The sequence below is a fragment of the Colossoma macropomum genome, unplaced genomic scaffold (genome assembly GCF_904425465.1).
Source record: "Colossoma macropomum unplaced genomic scaffold, Colossoma_macropomum, whole genome shotgun sequence".
In the NCBI taxonomy this organism is placed as follows: Eukaryota; Metazoa; Chordata; class Actinopteri; order Characiformes; family Serrasalmidae; genus Colossoma; species Colossoma macropomum.
Genome location: NW_023494807.1, coordinates 12,062,786 through 12,080,936, shown reverse-complemented (window position 1 = coordinate 12,080,936; position 18,151 = coordinate 12,062,786). Strand labels below are relative to the sequence as shown.

Genomic DNA, 18,151 nt, shown 5'->3' with positions numbered 1-18,151 from the left:
GAAAAGAATGGAAGCTGAAATAAAGGTGAAGAGTGACTCACTGACTCTCACACAGTTGAGATTAGATTTAGTTAGTGAGACTTCTGTGTGATTTCTGTAAAAAATATGTTTCTGTTTTTTTTTCCCTTTTTTTCCCATAACTTGTTGACTTGGCTGTTTGACTGAAAAATATATAAAATCTCTGACTGCATATATTATATCGTCTTTTTAATTCTGTTGTTGTTATTTGGAAAACTGGTCTGATTTGTAATCAGTCTGTATATCTAACACTCTAAAATGCTGTTTCTGAACACGTTTTTGAGTGTGTTCCTGTTTTTTGTTTTTTTGTTTTTTTTTGGTACTCAAAGTTTACAGGCCTGCAGAGTGAGAGATCAATGGTGGATAAACAGCGCCATCTCTGGTTGTACATAAAACTGACCAGAGTTTTCTCTTCTTACAGATGTTTCACAGGAGTTTGAAGGACTTCGCTGCAGGCTCAGATTATAAAGACATCTAAACATGCTGATAATAATGATTTAATAACGGAGTTCTCAACATAGTTTGGGGCTGTTTTTACTAAAATCAGCCTGTAAACAGAGTTAAGTGGTCAGTGTCCATATTAACTCCCTCTGGCCAGCGCGTCTCTGAGCTCTGAGCGCAGATCTGAGCAATTGTTTGACAAAATAATGTGAGTTTTAATCATTAAATTCAGTTTAATCATTAAATTCTGGTCACATAAGACATCTGAGAGGAAATCTGTCTTCACAGAAAAAAAAAATCTCTCTGTCTGTTTATCTGTCTCTCTATCTGTCTGTCTGTCTATATGTTTGTCTGTTTGTCTCTCTAACTGTCTGTTTGTCTCTCTGTCTGTCTCTGTTTTTTCTGTCTGTCTGTCTCTCTGTCTGTCTGTTTCTCTGTCTGTCTCTATCTGTCTTTCTGTCTGTTTGTCTGTCTCTATCTGTCTTTCTGTCTGTCTGTTTATCTCTTTGTCTGTCTGTCTGTCTCTATGTCTATCTTTCTGTCTGCTTATCTGTCTGTCTCTGTTTGTCTGTCTGTTTATCTCTCTATCTGTCTGTCTGTCTCTCTGTCTGTCGGTCTGTTTAACTCTCTGTCTGTCTGTCTGTCTCTCTATCTGTCTGTCTGTCTGTGATCTTTACTGTATATTTTGATGTGTTCTGTGTTCAGCTGCTCCAGAAAATCTCGTTCTTAAAGCAGCTGATCTCACTCAGTTGTCTGACTGTCCGGATACTTTCGGACAGTGTGTGTGTGTGTGTTCTCGTCTTGGTATACTTGTGAGGACCGCATGTCCTCACAATGTTAGGACAACATGACATTTTTGCTCAAGTGAGGACATTTTGATGGTCTTCACTTGAGCGCGTGTTGTTTTCACCACAAATGAGATTAGCAGACAGCAGGGGGCGATGTGTCTGCATTAACTCATTTCACCCACAGAAGAAGAGGCTGTGATCAGCGATGGCGGCGCTCAGTGCTGTGCGCTGTTTATTCAGAGTCAGAAATGTGGGTCAGAACAAGCGGGCGGTTCTGCGGGTGGTCCAGCGGGGGGCTTCCACTTCATCATCAGACAGCGGTAAGTGAGAAACTTCCAGTCAAATGCGGTTAATTTGCTTCATTGAGCGTTTATACGGTGACCTTGCTCATCTCTTGGCTTCTTATTCGAATGTTCCGTTCTACCTTAAATAGTGCAGCGGGTCTATACCGGCGCCTGAGGCTGCACCGTAGTTCCTGCACTGTTTAAGGTGGAACGGAAAATTTAAAAAAGACGCCAAATTCTAGACGTGTTCAATGAAGCTCTAACTACATATATATTTTACATATTCCACAGTGGTGATAGATATACCTCCTAAATACATCCTAAATTCAGCTCTTTTTCTGACAGACTGTCATCTAGAATCATTCCAGTGTAATTAAAATTATTTTTCATGTATAAATATATTAATTTAGTATGTTAATCATAAACATATAGTATAAAATGTATTGCAAATAAAAAGGTTTGTTTTTCCATATAGTTTTAGGCAGGCATCTTTACACGAGTTCCATCTCAGATATTTCAAAATAAAAGTTCGTTCAACATCAAAACTTTGCCGTGATAAGATATACACCGATCAGGCATAACATTATGAGCACGTCCTTGTTTCTACGCTCATTGTCCATTTTATCAGCTCCACTTACTATATAGGTGCACTTTGTAGTTCTACAATTACAGACTGTAGTCCATCTGTTTCTCTGCATACTTTATTAGCCTCGTTTTACCCTGTTCTTCAGTGGTCAGGACCCTCATGGACCTTCACAGAGCAGGTATTATTTGGATCATTCTCAGCACTGCAGTAACACTGACGTGGCGGTGGTGTGTTAGTGTGTGTTGTGCTGGTCTGAGTGGATCACTGTGTCCACTCTATTAGACACTCCTACCTTGTCAGTCCACCTTGTAGATGTAAGGTCAGAGACAATAGCTCATCTGCTGCTGCACAGTTTGTGTTGGTCATCCTCTAGTCCTTCATCAGTGGTGACAGAATGCTGCCCGCAGGACGCTGTTGGCTGGATATTTTTGGTTGGTGGACTATTCTCAGTCCAGCAGTGACAGGTGTTTAAAAACTCCAGGTCATAATGTTATGCCTGGTCAGTGTATATCACATTCTCCATCAATCTAAGGAACAATTTCACCATGAAAAAACCCTTAAATTGTTTTTTTTGAGTGTTTATGGTTCTGTATAGGGCCACTGAAGAACCCTTGAAGAACCATTTTTATTAAGGGTGCATGGATATGCAGATGAATGATTAAAAGATATTTTAACTAATTTAACTATTTTTTTTGCAGTTGTAAATTGTCACTTTAAAAGTCCTGCTATGTTTTTTACTACTGATATGCAATATAATCTCAATATGATGTTTTGTCGATATGAATCTCTATCATTTACAAAAGTATTTGGACAGTTCTACTAATGAGTGAGATTGGCCACCCACCATAGAAAAGCACTGACCAATAGAATGGGACTCTCTGGAGCAGCTGCACATGAGCCTAAGGTCACCATGTCCAATGCCAAGTGTGGGTTAGAGTGGTATAAAGCCCTGCAGCATTAGGCTGTGGAGCAGTGGAACTGTGTTCTCTGGAGTGATGGAGCTCCATCCAATACCTTTGGGATAAGTTAGTGATCCAGAACTGACCATCCAACATCAGTAACTGACCTCAGTAATGCTCAATCAGATCCTCACAGCAATGTTCAATATCTAGAGTAAAGCCTTCCCAGAAGAGTAGAGGCTGTTACTGCAGCACAGACTCACTATTAACACTATTCATTTCAGGAGAAACTCTGCATAGACAGCATAACCGAACACTAAGCGTAGCTGTTCTGTTGGTTCTGTTAACGTTGGTTCTCTGTGTTTCTCTTTATCTCCAGGTCAGCGTGCTGAGGGGGTCAGAACAGCACAGTACACAGACGCTGAAGTTCAGGACATTTTGACTCGAATCACAGGTTTGGACCTGAGTAAAGTGTTTCAGCCGGTCAAACAGGAGCTCAAACCACCGAAGTACAAACTCCTGACTGATGCTCAGCTGGAGGAGGTAACTGTTCTCACTATGAAGCACTAACACACCACCACACACTCACACCGGGTCTCTGGGTGACCGTTCTATAGGAGCCGTGTGTGATTCTATAGGTAATATATAATATTCACAAAACCTCAAATAAGCGTCCCGCAGCAGTACTGTTGACGTTCTGTCAGTCTAATGTGTTTGAGCAGTCAGTTTCGGCTACCATTTCCAAATCAAGATAGAATAAAAAAGTCAGTTTGATCGAAGGTGTTGAACTGTACCAAATCAATACGTTATCCTTAAAGGGAAACTCCACTGATTTTTTTTCCAAATTTCTGCATGATTTAATGGTTAACATGTAAACCAAGTGGTTCAGAGTGGTTTGGTGTGAAACGCTTTAGAGAAACTTACCAGGTCAGAACACAGTGGTGGTGATAGGAACCAGACGTCCACCTTTAAAAGCTCCCTCACAGAAAGTTATTACATGAAATGGTTATGAATTCACTGCCTGATGTCTGAAACATTTCTCTACAGTAGTTTTGAGATAAAGCCCCTTTTTTAATCAATTTATTTTAATCCATTCTAAATTAAGAAATGCTGTAAAATGACTACAGTGATTACTCAGCATTAACAATCACTGTAAATAAATGAATAACTACTACATCAAGATTTTCTGTATAGACTGTTCAATGAAATTAGCTCAGTATAAAACCAAAACAATCACATGAGCGAGTTCTCTGTGCATCACCAACCACATGGCAATATCTGCACATAAACAAACAATAAATATGAAACAGACAAACATCACACAGGCATGAGTGTGGATCACTGCGTTCTCTCTTTTATATAATCATGTCCCACTTTCTGGGTGCAGTATTCTTGAAATAGTATCTTTTTTGGATCATACATTTTTTTAAACTAAAACTAGTTAAACAGCCCTAATTATGCTCACTCTGTAATAAAACATGTAGTCAGTGTTCCAGAAGATCCAGAAAAGTGTATTGTAAAATAAATTGTCACAGTAACAATAAAATATTATCAAATTGCCCCATTTTCTTTTTTGCATTTATGTTGTGATCATGAGGATCAAAATTGACATGGATTATAAAATTAAAATTAGTCATATTCAGCTGATAATGGAGCTAATGAAGCTTTACTGGCTGTAGTTAGTTGTAAACTGTGAATTCTTAAATAGGCTCTCAATTCACGTTCTGACATAATTTGATTTTTTTTTTATCAGCTTTCTCCATATACATCACTGTGGGTGACATTTTCGCTGATACCGATATCGATATCAGCTTATATTGTTGATCAGCCGTTATATCAGTCAGACCATAAAGTAATAGATTTATTTTCTTTGTCACTGTGTGTGTGTCTGTGTGTCTGTGTGTGTGTGTGTGTGTGTGTGTGTGTGTGTGTGTAGGCAGTACGGCGGGCAGAAGAACAGGCTGAGAGGTTGCTGAAGATGCCGCCTGTGTTACCTGAGAGGAAGCCCATCGAGGAAGTTCTGTCTGAAGATAAGATGCTGGAGGGGATGGACACATCCAAATACGTCTTCACTGACATCACCTACAACATTCCTCACAGAGTAAGATACTACAGCAGCTTAGCCCCGCCCATTCAGCCTACAGCTGTTTAGCCCCGCCTATTTATGCTGATGTTATAAGGAGTGTTTCAGCCTGGACTGCTATCAGAACAGAGCTCATTTACATATCAGTCTGAAAGGCACAGAAACAAACAACAAAGAACAGGCTGTTTAATCATGAGGGATAGAGAGAGGTTGGAAAATGATCATGTAGAAATGAATTATTACTGATTATTTATTATGATTAATATTCATATTATTTTTATTATAAAAAAAAATATTTATTATAACCTTGTTTTTCTGAAGCAATAATTGGGATTTTAACCCAATTATCTCCCCAGTTTAGTCGTCGCCAGTTCCACCCACTAGTTAGGACTCCCCCACTATACTATCAACGCTAGGAGGGTGAAGGCTAGCACAAGCTTTCTCCGAGACCTGTGAAACCAGCCACCGCTTCTATTCGAACTGCCGCTCACACAACGTCATTGGACAGTTGAACGTGCTCGGAGGAAAGCACCAACTGCCAGATCTGTTACGTCAGCTAACAGAAGCCTGTGCTGACTAGCATCGTGTTAAGTGATGGGGGGAGAAGGAGGGGCCATCCTACCCACCCAGAGAGAGCGAGGCCAATTGTGCTGTCTTGGACTCCCGGCTATGGATGGCTGTAGCATCACCAGGGATCGAACTCGCAATCTCCTGATGACAGGGCCAACGCTAAGACGGTTGTGACACGCAGGAGCCCCCTTGTGGTGCAATCTTGAATCGGATACTTTGAAAAAACATCACAGAATGTGTGCTTTATACTGCAGAAGTTATAATAAATTAAATAAACTAATAATGAGCTGCACATTATCAGTGTCCCCCTGTTAGAACGTCTGGTCTGTTTTTAGGCTCTGATTTATTCTCTCCGTCTGAGCAGGAGCGGTTTATCGTTGTGAGAGAGCCGAGCGGGACGCTGAGAAAAGCGACGTGGGAAGAGAGAGACAGAATCATACAGGTTTACTTTCCCAAAAACGGCCGCAAGCTTACAGCGCCCCCTATCTTCAAAGAGGAGAACCTCAAGGTACACCGGATAAACAATCCCTGTGTTCCTGTGAGTGGAAGTAAAGGCTGTAAGCTCTGCTTATTTTCTGTGTGCAGGTCGCGTTTGGACAGAACAGACATGAAGAAGTCCTGAAACACTGCCTCGTCCAGTTCGAGCCCGATTCTGCAGACTTTAAGAGGGTATGTGTAAGAACGGCTCTGCTGGTTTTACTAAGAGAACCACAGAACTGTTCTACAATGTTCTACTAATAATGTACAATGTCTGTTTATAATTATACTACATGCATCTCACTGCGTTTATGGTGTTAATGTTGTATTTTTTAGTTATGTAAGTTATTTACTGTTTGTTTACGGCTGTTTCTGCATTTGTAGTGTGTATTACTGCACCTTCATAATTCATCCTGTTAATACAGCGTTCAGTGTGATTAACTCTGCTCACTCTGACAGACTCTTTACTCTTTAGGCAGCCAAGAAAAACAGTTATCTGGGCAGTTAGTGTGCGTTTGCCAGTCAAAACACTCCATAACATCTATTTTTAACCGTTTTAAATATAACAAATGTTTGAAATAAGTAGTAACGGCTAACATATAATGGAAAACACATTTTTATTTTTATTTTAGGTATATGCAAAGCTCACTCCCAGCGATAAACATTATTTAAGAATTCATTAAAAAAATGAAAATGGCATTAAATGCTTTTTTAAATTAAACTCTTAGTTTGTATATATGTATTTATTGCAGTGTTAGTGTGAACAAAAATGCCTACTGCCCAAATAAATTAGTTTAATTTTAAAGTAAATTCAATTTTAATTAAACAGATTTAACTGTGTTGGACTAAAACTGTTACATAATTCTCTGTATTTGTTGTCTTATTCGTCTTGTTTACAGGTGCATGCTTTAACCTATGAGGACATTGAGAAGTTTGGGAAATACGACCTGCTCCGGTCTACTCGCTTTTTTGGTGGTCTTGTGTGGTTTCTGGCCAGCAGCCGCAGAATTGACGGTCTGTTAACAGACATGCTGCAGAGAGAACGGTGCGTCTGTGTGTGTTTGTTTGTTTATTTACTTATTTAGAAAAATGAGCTAGTAAAGACCCACATTTATGTTCACAAATTATATCTTGACCATTTTCAGCTCAAACTGACCATTTTAGTACAAGGACTTATGTGTGCACAGCTGTTAATTATATTTGATTATATTGATAGAGTTTGATTAATTAAATGCAAGAAAAGCATCAAGAGGAAAAAAATCTGCATAAAACTACATAAAAAACCAACAACAACATTTATTTGTATAGCACTTTTTACAGCTAGTGCTGTCTCAAAGCAGCTTTACAGAAAAGCAGTTTATAGAAGGAAAACAGTTTATGGAAGGTTTATCAAAAAAATAAAAAGGAGTCCACATATAGACGTAAGGAACTAAATCCGGACCCAAGCCCCTCATAAGCGAGCCAGAGGCCACAGTGGCGAGGAAAAACTCCCTAGGAGTAAGAGGAAGAACCCTTGAGAGGAACCTAGCGTGAAGGGAGGAACCCATCCTCCTCTGGTCGACCCCAGATGACAATGACAGAGCTAACGAGGTTTTATGATTTTATGACAAGATACAACAAAAAAGCTTAGAGCTTGAACATCAAGAAAACAGACAAATTTCTGTGTTTCATTTATACCAGAGACGTGTAGGTTTTTTGTATTTAAAAAATGATTAATCTTACTCAAATTTAAAAAAATATTCAGCAAAAAACAAACTGACATGAATTTACTCTCAAAAAAGTTAACATTTTTGGTCTGCGTATCGAAATTGAGTACTGAAACACTGTTATTCAATAATAAAGTTAATGGCAGTAAGTTTGCTTGTTCCAAAATCTAGACTGCTGATAGGCTGTTTAACTACATTCTGTACTGATGTGATTAATGTTAGCGCTTCGTTATTAGTCTGTAATGTGTTAAGTAAATGTAGGACCAGCGCCTCACACTCATTTATGTTTTAAGCCACGCCCACTTTCAGTTTGTAATTTAAATGCAGGTATCTGAAAATCAGTATCAGTCTCATTGATTGGTGTAAACGTTGAACAAAACTCAGCCTGATCATTTAATAATTATATTAATAATTATATTAAAGTCTGTGTTTATACGAATACAGAGTTCAGTAACGTATACAGTCATGCTGATGTGCTGTGTTGTTGCCGTGGTTACAGGCTGCAGGATGCAGTGAGTTTGGTGCGTCTGTTTAACCTGGTGCATCCTCAGAGTGACTCCGCCCTGCAGGCTCACAGCCAGGACGCTAATGGCACAGACCTGCTGAAGGTAAAACACACACACACACACACACACACGCACACACACACAGCCTGCTGCACTCTGCTCCAGCTCACACACACCTGCAGATCTTAATTTAGAAATCTTATCTTGCAGCATCTTATCTCAAGTTAAGAAAACTTACTTGATCGAAGTCGACAATCAGCTGTCTTGTCTGTTTCCTAGCAACCGACCATAAACACACAGCTGAAACGCAAACATGTAATCAAAGTAATCAAGTTAGCCAGACAGCTGCAGTTACTGATGTAAAAAAGGTCAATCAAAACTAAAGTGTGATAAACTGTAAGTAGTGAATACCGTGAGAGCGCCCCCTGCTGTTTATCAGAGCGTCGCCGCTCCCCAGTTTCAGTCTCCATTTCTCAAACACTTAAGCCGAGCGCACTAACGTTACTCCTCCTAATAAACAGACACACGTTCAGCTCCATCTCCTCATTATTCACCACCATCACTGTAATATTTCATCAACATTAACGCACGAAGGTAATCAGAGGGACGGTGGAGATCGAGTCTGCAGCGTCTGAGATTTTTAAAACGCAGAGTTAGAAAAGAAAAACATCTCACAGTGAAAGCAGCGTTTTACAGTAAAAATAAATGTAGCTCATTATGCTGGTAGTGAACTATGCTGCCTGACACAGCTGCCTAAAAACCATAGAAACGGATCTTAAACAGAAGTTAAGACCCTGTTGGGGTTTATCCTAAAGTTAGGACAGTATTTAGGAGTTTTAGTCCAGTTAGGATGTTTGTGTGACACTGTTTTCTTATCTGGAATTATTTCAGTACAGACTAAATTTAGGACAGTAGCTATTACAGAATAACAGTTCCTAACTAACTTCATAATCTTATCATTAACTCCAGATTACTTCAGAAGTGAATGTAAGCACTGAAATTAGACAAAGTATGGAAAGGAACAGACATTTTACCGCAAACTAGTGTTTGCGGTAAAATAAAAGTCAGGCTGAAGTTGGTTTCCCATTCAAATTTTCTGTTCCACCTTAAATGGTGCAACAGTTTTTTAGTTAGAATGGAAAATTCAAAGGCAGCACTAGTTCTTAACACTGAAGTCACAAATTGAGAAATCAATTGTGGAATAACTTACATTTGAACAAATTTAAGGAATGGAAAACTGAAATAAGAAACCAATTTCAGCTTCATTTACTGTGCTGTTTAAGGTTAAAATTGTACCTTTAGTCTTGCTAAAGTCAGTAAAAAAGTGGTATTGTGCCATCTCAAACTTTTATGGAATTGATGAACAGAATCTGATGTGCCTAGACCCAAATTCTTTCTTCAGTATCTGTTGTTGTTAGGAATTAGACTTTCTGCTGTCAGATAAGCTGTAGAGCTAACAAAATCCCAATAATCAGACAGAACTCTAAGAATATAGAACTAAAACTAGAAAAAAAGTGAAAAAGAACAGGCAATAAAAAACAGAATTAGCAGTAATGACATTAAAATGGATCAACAGGACAGTTTTCTGATCGTGATTCTGAAAATAACTCGTCAAAGTTGTGCAGAAATGAGTACGGATTCGAGAACGAGGAACTGAGTGTCTGATTCTAGAAACTACCGTAAAACACAGAATACACAAACACACTAAATGGCCAAAGTGGACACCAGACCATCACTCCTACGTGAGCTTGTAGGACAGCTCATTCCAAATCCATTAATATGGGGTCGGTCCTTCTTTGCGGCTAAAACAGCCTCAAGTCTTCTGTGAAGCTTTCTACAAGATTTTAGAGAGTATCTTTGGGAATTTGTGCCCATTCAGTCTAAAGAGCATCTGTGTGGTCAGACACTGATGTTTCACGAGAGGGTCTGGCTCACAATCTCCGTTCTAGAGGTGTTTAGTGGGGTTGAGGTCAGGGATCTGTGAGGGCCACTGGAGTTCCTCCACAACAAACTGGTCACTCCATGTCTTTATGGAGCTGCTTTGTGCACAGGGGCTCAGTCATGCTGGAACAGGAAAGGCTCTTCCCCAAACTGCTGACACAAAGCTGGAAGCAGATAATTGTGTAAAATGTCTTTGTGCTGTAGCATCAACATCACCCTTCACTGGAACTGAGGGGCCCAAACCCTGAAAAACAGCCCCAGCCCATCATCCTTCCTCCACCGAACTTTATTGTAGGTGCTATGAAGTCAGGCAGGTAATGTTCACCTGGCATCCACCAAACCCAGACTCATCCATCAGACTGACAGATAGTGAAGCTGATTCATCACTCCAGAGAACACGGTTCCACTGCTCCAGAGTCCAGTGGGGGCGATTTACACCACTTGAGCCGACGCCTGGCATTGCACATAGTGATCTTAGGCTTGCGTGCAGCTGCTTGGTCATGGAAACCCTTTTGTGAAGCTCCTGAAGCACAATTATTGTGCTGGTGTTGCTTCTCTTTAGTGATGATTCAACAGATAACAGCAATAACAGCACTTACAGTTCACAGGGGCAGATCCAGCAGGGCAGAAATTTTAGGAACAGACTTGTGGCATCCTATGACAGTGTCACATTTAAAGTCACTGAGCTCTTTAGTGCGACCCTCCACTGCCAGTGTTCATCTATGGAGACTGCAAGCCTATGAGCTTAATTTTATCCACCTGTTAGCAAAGGGTGGGGCTGAAACACCTGAACTCAATCATTAGTGGGGGTGTCCACTTACTTTTGGCCATACACAGACCCGCACACATATAAGAACATTAAGCTGGCCATCGTTAGAAACCTCCATGAAGCTCTGGGAATCCGGCGCCTGCTTAATAATAAAAACCTTTGGACGCCACGTTCACCCCCAGATGAACCGAAACTGGATCTACGTCTCTGAACCCCGTCTGTTCTCCAGGTTCTGTTCTGCTGTAGTACTGAGAGAGGGCTGAAGAGTGGGAATAACGGGGTCAGGCTTCGGGAAAATCACTCCTCATTAGCCGCCAGTTTGACCTTCCACAGCTAAAACAGTTTTACTGAGTTACATTCTGCCACCAGCAATCAGTCAGAATGGAGGGCTGCTGCTGAGTGGGTGATTCTGCGAGACATGGTGGGGCCAGCGTTTAGTCACGGTGGGTCCTTAACACGGCGCATTAGCCCACGCTGACCTTTTAACCTCCCAAGGGGGGGAGCAGTCTGACCGGATCAAGTTAAGGTTTTCAGATGGAGTTTTATAGCTTGAAAGTCAGGCTGAGGTGAATTTTCTGTTCCACCTTAAATGGTGCAGCAGTTACATTTTGGTGCCTCAGGCACCAGAATGTAACTGCTGTACCATTTAAGGTGGAACGGAAATTTCAGAGGCAGCACTAGTTTTCAGCACCAAAGGTACAAATCATGAGGGGTTAAGTATGGAGTGGACATACGTTTGAACATATTTAAGGTGCAACATTTAAGGCTGAATGGAAAATTCGAGTAAGAAACCAACTTCAGCTTTACTTACAGCCGTGCTGAGGCTAAAACATTAGGATTTGGGAATGTGTCATGGGCAGTTAATTTTTTTCCCTTTCTCTTGTAGATCTACGCTGATTGCGAGTCTCCAAGAGCTGGATTCATCAAACTGGCTTTACAGACTTACGAACAGACGATGGCAGTGAGCTCTGCTTAGATGGACACAGAAACCAGAACGGCGTCATAGAGGCGTTTTCTCGCTGTATGTTACGTTAAAAATCACCACAACCTGAAACTTTTCAATATTACATGACTTTATTGCCAATGACTGTTGTATGTTAATAAATACTGTATGTTAATAACATTTGAGTTTAAAGTTTCTTTAAGGGGAACACCAATTTTTCAAAATCCATTCTAGAGAATCTGTTGATAGTGGTGAAACCAGACGTCTGCACTTTCCCTTAAGTGATTAAGGGAATATATATATGTGTATATATCGCTGTTGTTGGAACAAAACCTCTGATGTCTTGTTTTTCAGTTTTTGACATAATTTGAAAATACCTGTTGTTCTTTACATTGTGTGTAAATTACATGGTGAATGGACCAAATGAAACGTCCCAGAATGACTTTGAAAAAATTCTGGTTCCATTGACTTACATTAAAAGTAAAGTAGGTTTGTTCCTTCTCCTGTAAAGTTACCATTTTGGAGATATGAGGTTTTGTTCCGACAGTTGCGGGGTGTGTGTGTGTGTGTGTGTGTGTGTGTGTGTGTGTGTGTGTGTGTGTGTGTGTGTATGTATGCATGTATGTATATAAGTATATGTGTGTATGTATGTATATGTGTGTACTTGTCTGAGCTTATTTCCTCTGTTAAAGTAAAATCAGAGAACATTAGAGTGAAATCAGGTTCTTTCTTCATCAGTAATGATAATGAAGGTGTTGTAATCTCAGGTTGGCTAATTGCTGTACTTAAGTACCTTCTAAGTGGGTCAAAGGTCATTTCAGTGATTAAAGGTGAGTGTAGATGTGGCAGGTCTTCCAGTTTATGATCTACAGAAGGAGATTTACAGTGCAGATCTCCAGCAGCTATTACTCATTCATAATCATGAATTCTGAATGAGCCGTTAGTGTTCACCCTTACACGACCAGGAGCTTCATTCATTCCTCACTCATACAGCTGAAGATGACCTCAACTGGGATTTTAAAGGGGTTGAAGTTATAACTTAACTATAAATTTGAAAGTCTTCACATCTTCGTTTATTCTGATAATAAAAGAGTCCATATGCTACACTTTTCTTACGCTTGATTTTCTCCTCTGAGGTTTGACGTTTTTACATGCGACATCATCCTCGCACTGTTTTATCTTAAAAACAGCCACATCACTGCTGATCTGGTTACAGCCCTTTATTAAAATTGCATGTGAATATGTACAGTATGTACAGTGAGATCAGATGCAGGTGGTGATCACCGTCAGGAGAACGAGTGCAGGCTGAGAGCTTTACTGCTTCTTCTTGAACACCTGATGGCACACTTTGTCTTCACAGGTGATTTCCTGATAGAGACAGAGACATTGATCACACACCACAATAACACTCCAAGGATCAATGATAATAATAATTTAATAATAAACAATTTTTATATATATATAAATTGCATTGTTTATTAAAAACATCAGAAAATTGCATCTTGCTTCGTGATGGAATGGTACCATTATAAATGCCATGAAATATATAATAAAAATGATATCCAATACATATACATTTCATGTCATTTTTAATGGTACCATTTTATGTAGGTAGATGCAGTTCTCTGATGTGTTTCTTAGAAGCACATGAGAATAAAAGTCCTTTGTGGTCAGTTGTGCTGCATGACAATTTTTGAGTTTATTAACTGAACAAAACTTCCCCAATTTGAAACATTTAATAATTCTTAAGATCTCCAATGTAAAATAATTACAAGCTAAATTACCTTAACTATTAGTTAAAATAACCTGCATATATGGTTGGATGGGCACCATTAGATATTGGGAGGCATATGAATACATTTTCAGTGCATCAAAATAAAATTCATTCACATAAAGGAGGTACTGTACAATAATGTAATACATATTAAATTGTTTAATAGTGATGAATTTGTGCAAACAAATTAAAGCTATAAAAATAATAATAATAATAATAATAATAAAGGAGCCTGTTGTAGCTCAGGGGTCCTGATCAATTGTAGAGAAGTGTACCAGCTTGTGGTGATAGTTTTAATTGTTTTGAAATTTGTTTGTAAATGTATGCTTAAATAATCGCTATTATTGATATATTGATATTTACCAGATGCAGCAGATCTCCCTCGATCCAGTGTTTCCATCCTCGGTTCTGCTTCTCACCTTTCTGCACACAGACCAGCTTGTCTCCGTCCCACTGAACCAGCGTCTGAAACACACACACAGCTTATATAACCCTGTTTACACTGACCTGTGCGCTTCCTGAAGAACATTCAGAGCAATTACACAGTTAATCAGTTCCACAGCATTGAGCAGGTGTTGCTATGATATCCCAGGTGGTTACTAGGGTGTTTTACTAAGCGGTTGCTGTGGTAAATCTGAAAGTTACTAGGTAGCTGCTATGGTATTTCAGGCAGTTGTTAGGGTGTTACTATATGGTTTCTATTGTAAATCTGGTAGTTGCTAAGGTGTTGCTAAGTGCATACATATATAGAAGAATAGAAATTGAATAACATGAATATAAGTGCCAAAGACAAAACATTTTTTATAATATCAGAACAAACAAGTCAGGTTCAGGTTGTGAATGTTGGGAAGAACCTCTGTTGGTTCCCTAAAGAATATTCAGTATATAGTTTCAGGATGTAGTTCTTGAAGGAACCTTGTTAAAGTTTGAAAAAGTGTCTACATAAATACGTAAATACCAAATTAAAGGTTTCTCCTACACTCTCAAAAAACATGGTTCTTTAAGGGTTCTTTGGTAAAGAAAATAGTCCCAAATAGAACTATGAACACTCAAAGAACTCTTTGGTAAAATGGTTCTACAGATTGACAGAGAAGGTACTGTAGATGGTTCTGTTTCTGAAAAAGGGTTCTTCGGTCATTACAATATCAAGCCTGTAACAATAGAAGAACGCTTTTTGGTGCTATGTAGAACCATTTTCGGTGCTATATAGAACCCTTTTCAAAAAGGTTATATATAGAGCCATCTACAACACATTCTCCATCAATATGAAGAACCTTTTGCCATTCTTTAATCATGCAAAGGGTTCTTTGAGTGTTTATTGTTCTACATAGAAACATTTGCTTTACTAAAGAACCCTTGAAGAACCATGTGTGTAGAACTTTACAAGTCAAAAACCATTTAGGAAGTTCACTGAAAAACTAGCTCTAAATTTCTGCACAGTAATTTTGTGTCTAGTTTATTCTGTATGTATTGTCTATTGTCTGTTTATTGTTTACTGCACTATATATATATATATATATATATACATATATATATATATATATATGTTCTGTCATCCTACTGGTGTATGTGCATTGACGTCCTCATCTCAGTGTTTATGCACCAGAGAAGCAGCCTGAACGTGTTGGATTATTCTGACCCCCAAATATGTATAATGACAATAAAGCTCAATTGAATTCAATTGAATTTTTAATTCCGAATTTACAGACAAGCACTGTCCTACTCACCTTGACCACTCTGTTGTCCAGGCCCTTGGTGTGCTCCTCGAACTCCTCCCCAATGTTGAAGTTGACCTCGTAGTTTCTGAAGGTGCTCAGAGTTTTGGTCTCAAATTTATCTCCGTTCTGGACAATGACCTTCGTCTGGGAGAGATGAGCTGCGATCTTACGGGTCGCAAAGTCTATGTCTGAGAGAGAGAGAGAGAGAGAGAGAGAGAGTCATAATGATTAAAACCTGAAGAACATCAGCTCAGTACCGTCTGTCATAAACAGGTTTAGAAGCTGATCAGTAAACCAATTATCTAATCTCAGTCTTATCTAGAACGCTGACCTCATCAGACTCTGAACTGACAGACTCTGCGTTTCTGACACTGCGGGAGTCGCTCTACTGTCTAACACTCAGCGTTTACTCTTTATTTACACTTATCATTAATAACTGTATATTACAGTCAGTTCTGTACAAATCCAGACCTGCTGATAGGAGTTTGGAGCCTAAGATCTCCTTTAAGTTCTGGTGTGTTCAGCCTGCATTTTCTTTTGTTTGGATGACCTTTATGCTGACCTTGGGCAGATAAAAACCAAATATACAAAGTAATATTATAACAATATTAAATAAAGTATGCAAAGATTTTGGACCAAAAGACTCACAATTCTCAGGCTGTTTTTAATCCTAAAATTAAAAAAAGTGTTTATTGTCTATATTGCACTGCCGTGTAAACAGGTCCTCCAGTTACATTAGGGTACTTAGTGTGTTTGTATATATGATTCTAAACAGTGCCAAAAGAATATAATAACAATCAAATCATGGTGAAATGTAAGTTTTTATGTTTTTTTATGTTTTTTCTTATGTTTATTTGAGGAAAGTATATTTTATTTAGTTCCACTTTAGCTATGAAACAAATCACTGAATCACTTTCTAAAGAATCATAAGAATCAAATGCACTTCATTAGGTACATGTACTCGCACTCACTGTCCATTTTATCAGGTCCACTGACCACAGTAAAAGAAAGATTCACTTCCCAAATAAAACCTGCTGAGGGGTAGTCCTGTGGGGGTCCTGATCTTTGATGACATGGGTAACTAAAGGGAAGGGGGTTGTGGGGGGTTATGTGAGGCTAACAATTTATACAGAGAAACGGACTACAATCTGTAGTACAACGACAAAGCAGTGGAGAACCACAGGCTATTGGAGGCCTTCAGTTCAGCAATATTAGAAATAATGCTATTTTCAGCTAGCACCCTTATGGGATTTCAGTAGTATGTTAGCGCTGAGCTAATGGCTGTTCACAGAAACACACTTTTGGCTGTTCTAAATTAAACACAGACATTTGAAGCTGGTAAAAGTCATTATCATATATCTGAGCTTGTATGTATCAGTGTTAGTGACTCTTTCAGTAAAGAGTCCTGCATAGAGCTGCAGCCATTGTTTTACGGTCCTAACGACTAACCGGAACACTGCTTAGAATACAGCTCATATTCACAGTTGGTGACGTTTCTAGAACTTCCAGAAGATGTTTTGTCTCATAAATTTGTCCCAAAGTTTAACTGGTTGATTTGCTTCCTTATGAAGTTGGTAGTTAATCTAACATGTAAGACCTTCAGTTTAGCTCCTGAAGTCCCAACAAATGAGAGAGCAGCTCGGCTGCATCTGCCTACATACTACAGAGAGAACAATCCTGATTGGATCATTTTCTGATGGGCATTTCAAAATTTTAACCCTTTTGTTTACAAACAAAACTTAACAATTAAGTTAATTTTACTCTGACAAGCAAAATAATTCTATTAAATAGAAATAAACTAAAAATTACAGATTACACAGAATTCGTCATATCTTCTCTTCTCTGAACGCCTGTGAAGGTCTTGAAGGTTCCTCACTACCACAGAGTGCATCTATGGTCAGTGGACCTGATAAAATACACAGTGAGTGCAGATCCAAGGTTGGTTGGACCTCATAAAGTGGGCAGTGAGCTGCAGAATTAAAGAAAGCGATCTTACCCAGAGTCTTCATGAGCTCCTCAAAGTTCTCATTGCTCACCATCTCCCATCGTCCGTTATAGTCAGCAGGCATGTTGAGGCTGAGTGGGTTTCTGAGTGAGAGGGTCGGGATGTGGTCAGGAGGTGGACACAGAGTACAGACCGCAGCCTTTTATAGCTGGAGAGGTGACTGTGTCACAATCTTCACATTAGTGTCAAAGTTCAGCTGATAAAGTCGTTTATCTTCTCGGTTTGAAGGGGGTGGAGTTTAGTCACACGCTTACATCATCTCTCAACTCCTAATACACCAGCCTAATGACCATCTAGCCCACTTATCATCAATAATCTCTAACAGCTCTGAGAGACCAAACACACCTACACCTTCTATACACACTCCATACTCCACATTCTACTGCAGCGAGCTGAGCTTCCAGCCGTCTGATTGGACGATGAGATGCGAGGTCAGCCGGAATGATCAAAGCCCTCATCTCCACTAACATCTGATTAAGAACATTATCTCCACAGAGAACACAACGTTAAAGATTAATTTCACTCCCACTGATCTAAGAACCGCCAGGATTACATATGAAACAGCCTAACAATAGAACTCTTTAAGAACCACGAGCGGTTCTTCTCCATCACTCCTCACAACTTTCTTGCACCTTTAAGAAAT

At 39.3% G+C, this 18,151-nt stretch overlaps 2 protein-coding genes across 2 annotated transcripts; one reads left to right on the top strand and one right to left on the bottom strand.

Moving 5' to 3' along the window:
* The first annotated feature begins 1,435 nt into the window (after positions 1-1,435).
* Positions 1,436-12,191, top strand: mrps22 (mitochondrial ribosomal protein S22). The gene is made up of 8 exons (XM_036556660.1): positions 1,436-1,567; positions 3,396-3,559; positions 4,953-5,117; positions 6,034-6,177; positions 6,255-6,338; positions 7,046-7,191; positions 8,352-8,460; positions 11,955-12,191. The coding sequence occupies exons 1-8, from the start codon at positions 1,453-1,455 to the stop codon at positions 12,042-12,044; spliced, it is 1,017 nt and encodes a 338-aa protein (XP_036412553.1). The 5' UTR covers positions 1,436-1,452; the 3' UTR covers positions 12,045-12,191.
* Positions 12,192-13,216: 1,025 nt separating this feature from the next.
* Positions 13,217-17,654, bottom strand: rbp2a (retinol binding protein 2a, cellular). Its single transcript, XM_036556662.1, has 4 exons — positions 17,500-17,654; positions 15,513-15,691; positions 14,149-14,250; positions 13,217-13,379 (listed from the first exon to the last, which is right to left on the bottom strand). Exons 1-4 carry the CDS (start codon positions 17,570-17,572, stop codon positions 13,326-13,328), a joined length of 408 nt encoding a protein of 135 aa, XP_036412555.1. The 5' UTR covers positions 17,573-17,654; the 3' UTR covers positions 13,217-13,325.
* Positions 17,655-18,151: the final 497 nt, after the last annotated feature.

Excerpts from the sequence above, each read along its gene's own strand:
- mrps22 (XM_036556660.1), top strand. The coding sequence starts at position 1,453 with ATGGCGGCGCTCAGTGCTGTGCGCTGTTTATTCAGAGTCAGAAATGTG. Across the intron at positions 7,192-8,351 it reads GACATGCTGCAGAGAGAACG|GCTGCAGGATGCAGTGAGTT; the intron begins GTGCGTCTGTGT and ends CCGTGGTTACAG. Across the intron at positions 8,461-11,954 it reads ATGGCACAGACCTGCTGAAG|ATCTACGCTGATTGCGAGTC; the intron begins GTAAAACACACA and ends TTTCTCTTGTAG.
- rbp2a (XM_036556662.1), bottom strand. The coding sequence starts at position 17,572 with ATGCCTGCTGACTATAACGGACGATGGGAGATGGTGAGCAATGAGAAC. Across the intron at positions 15,692-17,499 it reads GGAGCTCATGAAGACTCTGG|ACATAGACTTTGCGACCCGT; the intron begins GTAAGATCGCTT and ends TCTCTCTCTCAG. Across the intron at positions 13,380-14,148 it reads AGGGAGATCTGCTGCATCTG|GAAATCACCTGTGAAGACAA; the intron begins GTAAATATCAAT and ends TGTCTCTATCAG.